The following is a 7,652-nucleotide window of genomic DNA, read 5'->3' as shown; positions in this document are numbered from 1 at the left end:
ATGTATGTTATGCAAGTCTGCTCTAGAAAACATAGTGCTCTAACTCTAACATGTTCTGACCAAAATGGCTGAAATTCACAGCATGTCCTAAATATTGATGACAATGTGCTTTTTGTGTCTGTAAGCACTGTAATTCATGAAGCAAAACTGTTTAAATTGAAACCAATGATTACACTTAGCACTTTTCGACATCAATACTGATTTTTATCATCACCCTGTATGATAATTGCCTAATTGTGTGCGATTTTGAGAACAAGTACAAAATATGGTTCAAGCATGCATTTAAATAATATTGATTCACTAATCTTTGCACAAGAATAAATGATGAGAGAAATTAAAAGGAATTATCAGAAATTATTTGGGTTATTAAGTAATTGCTGCCCCGGGGGGCCACTCAATACATTATGTGTTGTCATCACCGAGCAGAAATCCACAGGAAAGGGTACTTTTTTCACGCATAGTCGCAGACCGCGAATAGGGTAGCTATTTCATGCTATTTTGGGGGAAAGGGTATACTTTTAGCGACAGCAAGTCAGCATTTAGGGTATGAATTTTAAAGGACATGGAGACTTTTTTTTGCAGCATTTTTACCATTTGTAACAAAAAAAAGGGTAATTGCTTCACACATGGCAGTAGATGAATAATATTGGATTTATCAATGTTAACAATATAATTATTGTTCTACATACAACATAGTGCAATTAATCCATGAAAGTGGCTGTTTAAACTTCTTTTTCTTAGTAGATCAGTGGAAAGGGTACCTCTTTAAGGGAGGTCAGTGAAAAGGGTGTCTAAATGCAACTGGTTAGTGAAAAGGATCCCCATTTCACAAGCTGCTCAGTGATTAGGGTTGGTATTTTCACCTGCTCCAGGTCAGTGTTTAGGGTGTGAAATTTGAGGGCCTGCTTGATGATGACAACACTATAAGTGCCCCCCCCCCCCAGATTGCTGCATGTTTGAACCATATTTTGTACTTTTTCTCAAAATTACAACAAAAAAACGAATTAGGAAGTTCTCGTCGCAGGGTTGTGTAAGATCACTTTTATGACAATACATGATTGTCATCACTTTGATTCTTTAGTTACGATATCTCTGAATGTCAGATTAATCCGTGGTAGGTTAGCCTTCCTCCTGACTGGTAATGCATGATACCAGTAAACATTGGTTGGGTATTTCATCACCAGTAAACTCCCATGTTCTAGCTGCAATTTAATTGGTGGAATCGAACGCTTGGCTTCCCTACCCCGTGAATCGGCATGTCTGAAGACAAAGTCTCTTGTGCAGCCAAATGAGACGGAGGCAATAGGGGCGGCATGACGGAGGTCCTTTTCATCATCTCGATGCTCTCCCATATAGTGATTCCCATTTTCATATCTGTAATAATATATTACAAAAGAAATGACCAAGGAACATGTAATAATAGGTTCATGATAATACCATTAAATATTTGCCTTAATAGTGCATATGGGCACCCTTGATAAAACCAGAATTTTAGGCACAACTAAAAGTGCCCTTCCATAAAAATCCCACCAGCAAATAAGGACATATACGGGCCATTAATTATTCTTGTATTCTTGTATGTGAAATTTACCCTAAGACAAAGAGACCATGTGCACCATCAAGCAAATCTTCACAGTCGGATTAGTTATTGAGTGAATCTGATGTACAAAAATGTATGATATGGGAAATCCAAATTACCATGCACAAAGCACATTCACAACAGGTGGGATGCATGTAACAAACCCTGAAGAAGTTTTGACCTTTGCCCCACAGAGTACCTGTATGAAGCAGCCGGGCTGTGATGCCCCCACCACCTCGCCTTGGTACCACTGCTGCACCATCAGAGTTATCAATGGTGATGGGTTGAGAATTCCGATGAGGGGAGATGCATTAACAACAAAAATAACAATATAATGGTACTATTTCAAGTTTAGAGGACAATTATACCAACAAGATCATGGATGCGCAATGGGCCTCCCGGTCGGCCCGATTATCGCCAACTTATACATGGAATGGTTTGAAAACAAAGCGCTAACATCCACCGCTGACCCCCAAGAATTTGGCTTCGTTATGTGGACGATACCTTTGTGGTAATCAATAACGAGAAAGTCCAACAGTTCACTGACCACATTAACAGTCAAAATGAACATATCAAATTTACCAACGATCCAGAGAAGGACGGTCAATTACCATTCCTAGATACTTTGGTAAAAAGACAAACAGGCAGTGCGGTAAAGGTCAGTATTTACCGAAACCTACACATACTGACCAGTATTTGGCTTTTGATTCCCACCATCCACTTGAACACAAACTCAGTGTAATCAGAACCCTTTTCCATCGGGCAGATACTTTAGTTACTGATACGGAAGATCGAGAAAAGAAATAAATCACGTCAAAGAGACTCTTAGCCGCTGCGGCTACGAGGAGTGGAGTTTTAAACGTGCTCAAAAAAAAACACAGCCGGTTGAAAAACCGAAAAACCAAAAATAAGACATTTGTTGTAGTTCCGTACGTCCAGGGCCTATCAGAAAAGGTCAAAAGAATACTCGGCAGTTACGGTGTATCGGTGGTATTGAACCGCACCAAACGCTTCACCAATTACTTGTTGCCCCGAAAGACAAACCTCGCGAGGAAGACAAGTCAGGAGTTGTGTACCGTGTACCCTGTGAAGGCTGCGAGAAAGTGTACGTGGGTGAAACCAAGCGAACCCTCGGTGGCGCCTGAAAGAACACACTGCCAAGACAACCTCAAATCAGTCGGCATTAGCAGAGCACAGCAAGGACACGGACATAAACCGGACATTGGAAATGTTAAAGTCCTATGCAGAGAAGACAAGTTTTTGCCGAGGAAAGTGAGGGAAGCCATTAAAATCAAACAAGAGACAAGCCCCACCCTAAATAGGGACAGGGGCCGAGAACTTTCTAGAATATATGATTCTCTTCTAGAAACACCATCACAAAGGACAAAAAGGACATTGTCAACAACATCTAGAAACACTGTCACTGGAGAATCATCAGTCAGTCTACCAACAGCATTACACCGCTGAGGATGGAGAATGGTTTCTCTGAAATATTCGGTTCAAAAAGTGAGTGTTGTTGACCAGTTTTAAAATATACCTTTGATCTTGACCTCAAGCTCAACAGAGAATCTAAGTGGTCTCGTAAAATTTCCATAACCAACCAGTGTGAAAACGTTCATGCACTTGCTATTGGAGCCCGGGTCAACCCCCCTTGGAATAAGGTCCAACCTGATGTTAAAAAGATCCTGAAGGAAGAGACCGATAACCACTGGAAATCTGTTGTTGAGCCCCTCTTGAGCCAGGCGGAGTTTCCGAAACTGCTTGAAACATGTAATTCCGATTTGTCTTGGAAATCCATTATGTTTTCTTTACCAAAGGGTGTGCTTAAATTTGCAATCAATGCCTCCATAGATTCCTTGCCATCATTCACCAATTTGAAAAGATGGGGAAAAAGGCTTACGGACAGCTGTCCCCTTTGTCAGGGGAAAGGTACTCTCCTGCACATTTTAAATAATTGCCAAAATATGCTGGACAGGTATCTATGGAGACACAACAACCTCATCCGTATTTTTCTTTCCACATTTCAACAGTCGGAGGCATTTCGTAATTCTCATATTAAAATCTATGCCGATCTGGAAAATTATACCATAGGAGGGGGGACCATACCACCCAATATCATTTCCACGTCTCAAAAACCGGACATTGTGTTATACTGGCCTTCTGACAGGCGAGTCATTCTCTTTGAGTTGTCGGTACCATTTGAACCAAACATCAGTAAAGCTCATTACACCAAACTTGATCGCTATTCTTCCCTGGTTGCCGACATCACTAACGCCGGATACTGTTGCTCACTTGTTGCTGTTGAAGTAGGCTCAAGAGGCTTCATTGACGCCGACAACAAGAATAGTCTGACTCGTCTGTCAAAAGATCTCAATCTTCCCACAAAGTATTCTGATCTCAAGACCCAGTTGATTAAATCGGCGCTAATGTCATCTTATTCCATTTTCATCGCCAGATATGAAACATCTTGGAATGTAAATGAAATTATTTAACTTTTTCTTCCCACCATGAGTATTTCCAACTTTGTTTATTTATTTTTATGTTTGTATTTTTGTCCTGCCTTGCCTGCAACCGGAATGGGTTGCAGTAGATCTGGGCTTTATATGTGTTTTTCTTTATGTTGAATAAAGATGATTTATATATACTAGTAGGAAATGGATACTGACATTTGTTAATCTTACCTGTTTATGAGTACAAAGTTGAAAGTGTGTTGTGTGACTTGTTGAATTTTGTCCTTGATACGATTAAGCACAGGAGTCCATGGTTTAGCTGGTAGCATCACACCAGAGTATGTGTAAGTGACACCCTTATCCCCGTGAGCTACCTGAAGAAAGGAGTACAAGTGTGTAAGATGAAGAAATGATTATCATGTTGGAACATTTAACAAGACATAACTGAAAGACATGGTACACTTTGTGGCGAAAACTTGCACATGAAAACTTTAATTATATTAAAACGAACTATGGTGACAACAAAAAAAACCTGTTCCCGGATGTACCTTTTCAAGTAGGGTCGGTCGGTCAGGTTTTAAATGGCTGATTTTACAGCAAATCTATAAAAAAATTAAATTCCAAAATAGAAAATCTGGGTTGAGTGGGCCCACAGGTCCGTTGCCTACACATGTAATACAAAACACAATTTGATGCATATCGTCACCTGTTTGCGTGGTATGTCATAACGCTTCCCATATCCCAGCTTAACCTGTGCTAGTTCACCAGTGTAATATGTCAGCGTGTCCTCACATGCCTGGAACAACTCATCAGCTTCTCTCTTACTGAATACTTTGATATAATCACAGTCAAGGTTTTCAGCTCTAACTTTCTGCCACATTAACATAGCTTTCAGTTCAGGGGTCATATTCAATGGATTATTAGATTCAGATTTGGCAGCTTCATGCGATGCTTGAGTTGTTTGGAGAGAAGGCAGAGTGGATGCCTCTTTTGGTAGCTTAGATGTATCTCTTCTTGGTTTGCTGCCTGTGATGTTTGGTGGGAAAGATGAGGAGGAGGCAGAGGTTGATGGGAAGTACCTTGTTAGTGCTTGCTGGCCTGAAGTTTTCACAGCACCTGATGATATTAAAGGAAACAAAATATGTTTGTCAGTGGTGTAGTTGCCTCCCTCTCCCCCACCCCCCGGCTCAAAATACTGAGAAAAAAATTGATCAAAATGTGTGATATACACCTTCTCTTTGGTGGTTTTAGATCAAAATCAACCTCAGTCTTGCCCATGTTTTGCCCAAATTTTTGCACACTTTACACCCACTTGCCAAAGTAAAGTCATTACTACTAGCCCACTTTGCCTTGAATACCACTGACGTTTGTATTTCAGTGTTCAAATTTAGGTGTCTCTTTCACAAACTGGTCAGTTGTTTTTGTTTCCCGGTCAGATTTTGGGTTCTTGCACCAGAATATAATTCAATTGTTCATCATTAGGCCTACTATAAGATTCTCCAGCAGAACATTCAAAATATCTTCTTTGTCTTTCCCCCATATTCTGAGAGGCTTGTGAATCTGCAGACTTCACAATATGTCTAGTTTTTGGCTGAAATCAAATTTTTGGCCAACTTTGTCTTTGACTGAAAATCAGCACTTGATTTATCTTGGGATATGTTTGTACTTCTTTTGGTATCAACAGAATTACCATTGGTACCAAAATCATAGACATCAAACATTTTATAGCAAAAATCCAGAGGGTTGTTGCACCCAACCGTCCCTGGTCCCACACCCTTTGTCAACTACAAAAAGTGTCTGGAGCAATAGTGTATCGCTGTCTGTCCCACTTTAAAATGTGTCCATACATTTAGTCATACCTTTCATTGGAGGTTTCCCTGATAGATCCAGTAACTCTACTTTAACTCTTTTTGCTTGCGGCTCGCCTCCTCTCCGTGACACTTTTCTGTCCACATCATCTTTGTTTTTGAGTGTGACTTCTTTTATAGCTGTGGATGATGATGATGTTGAGCTAAATGCATCAATATATTTGTGGTATTGATTTATAAATGCATCCTCCTCAGGCTCAAGCACATCGTTTGCTTGCTTTGTGTCTTCACGATTTCTACCCGATGGAGCTGCATTCACTGAGCCTGAAGCTTCTGCTGAATTACTACTACATGTATCTGTTTTGCCATGTTTAACGTGGGTAAGCTTATCATGCTTAAGCTTACTGTCACCAGTTGTTTCTTTGTTTATTGTAGATTTTGGCTTCAAATATTTCAACATTTTAACACCCGTCGATCGAATGATCACATTCTCATCTCAAAGATATTCTCGAGCCAACATTTAGTACTCAAGTGTTTGGGAAAGGGCAGAATAAAATCAGTAATTTCAACTTGCAAGTCGTGTTTGTTTTGATTTATGTTGACCTTTGACCGCTAAGTGTATGGCAAGCGGACAGTGCCACAATATATTATTGGAATATGGGGGCCTATCACGGGCCGAGGGGACTCAACTTTAAAGTTTTGGTATTAGGTGTGCGGTGTGGCCGAGAAAAAGAGATAGAGAAGCGACACTCTGTACAAACTGCCTATACCATGCTATACAGCAGTTGAAGACATGCAATTCGCAAGCGTCGTCGCCGGCCAAGTCTTACTACGAACGTGTAATGAGAAGATACCATCATCCTACATAGAGATCTGAGGAAGAGACGGTCCGAATTGACCTAGTGACCTATAATTTATTAGAGAATCACATTTTTAGAGTATAAGTCCGCCCACCGCTGTCAATCATTCTAATGAACAAATGAAACAAGCTCTGGCATTCTGGCAATGACGTAATCCTAATTATAAATGAGAAAATCACATTGTACATGCTGTCTGCTGTACTTCATGTCTTCCAACAAGTGCCGGAGTGTCGCGGCCCTGGGTGTGGGAACTAAGAACTGATTTCTGGGCAAAAAAGTGGCTTGATGAACTGAAATTAAATTTAGTACCAGTCTTCTTCTTGAAGATCATAGAGTTACACTCTCAGAAAAAAAAAGTTCAACTTAGAACCTTTTTTTTGTCCTGTATGCAAGCAGTAGGCCTAAATAAGGTTCTAAAAAAGTTCTTTGTAGAACCTTAAGCTTGAAGAACCTTTAAGGAATCTTAAAGAAATAACCCTCAAAAGGTTCTAAGTAGAACAGAAAAAAACGTTCTTTATCCAAGAAAATGATTTTTTAGTACCAAAAAGGGTTAGGCCTAACACTGCGTTTTACTTTTCTTAACTTTGTGATGAGTCCCTGAATGAATGAATTAGAATGTCCCCAGGCCTATTTAAATCTTTAAGGTTCTTTATAGAACTTTTTAAGGTTCTTTTTAGAACCTTATTACTGCTTAGGGTTCTGCATACAGGACAAAAAAAGGTTCTAAGTTGAAAATAGAGTGTATAGTGCCGCTGAAAAGATTAATTCGCCGGTCAAAAAGGGGGTCTTAACAAATTAAAAGGTAGGCCTAGTCATTGTATGAAAATATTTTATCATTCAAGATTTTTTTTAAAGTTGAAAATGTCCTTGGGATGTTGAGGAAATAATTCATAGCATTTTAAATTAATTCATTACAAATATTTTCACGACTTATAAATATTCATTTAATTTTTGA

At 39.6% G+C, this 7,652-nt stretch overlaps 1 protein-coding gene across 1 annotated transcript; it reads right to left on the bottom strand.

Moving 5' to 3' along the window:
* Positions 1 to 6,441, bottom strand: LOC140153733 (uncharacterized). The gene is made up of 4 exons (XM_072176567.1): positions 5,889 to 6,441; positions 4,736 to 5,145; positions 4,261 to 4,403; positions 1 to 1,374 (listed from the first exon to the last, which is right to left on the bottom strand). Exons 1-4 carry the CDS (start codon positions 6,295 to 6,297, stop codon positions 1,065 to 1,067), a joined length of 1,272 nt encoding a protein of 423 aa, XP_072032668.1. The 5' UTR covers positions 6,298 to 6,441; the 3' UTR covers positions 1 to 1,064.
* Between the last annotated feature and the right edge of the window lie 1,211 nt (positions 6,442 to 7,652).

The sequence above is a fragment of the Amphiura filiformis genome, chromosome 1 (assembly GCF_039555335.1).
Source record: "Amphiura filiformis chromosome 1, Afil_fr2py, whole genome shotgun sequence".
Taxonomy (NCBI): Eukaryota; Metazoa; Echinodermata; class Ophiuroidea; order Amphilepidida; family Amphiuridae; genus Amphiura; species Amphiura filiformis.
Note: the sequence above shows the minus strand (reverse complement) of the source record. Positions and strands in the feature narration are given on the sequence as shown.

What these genes read in the sequence shown, in the direction of transcription:
- LOC140153733 (XM_072176567.1), bottom strand. Translation starts at nt 6,297, where the DNA reads ATGTTGAAATATTTGAAGCCAAAATCTACAATAAACAAAGAAACAACT. An exon ending in AGGGAAACCTCCAATGAAAG is followed by an intron (nt 5,146 to 5,888) that starts GTATGACTAAAT and finishes TAATATCATCAG; the next exon opens with GTGCTGTGAAAACTTCAGGC. An exon ending in ATGACATACCACGCAAACAG is followed by an intron (nt 4,404 to 4,735) that starts GTGACGATATGC and finishes TCCTTTCTTCAG; the next exon opens with GTAGCTCACGGGGATAAGGG.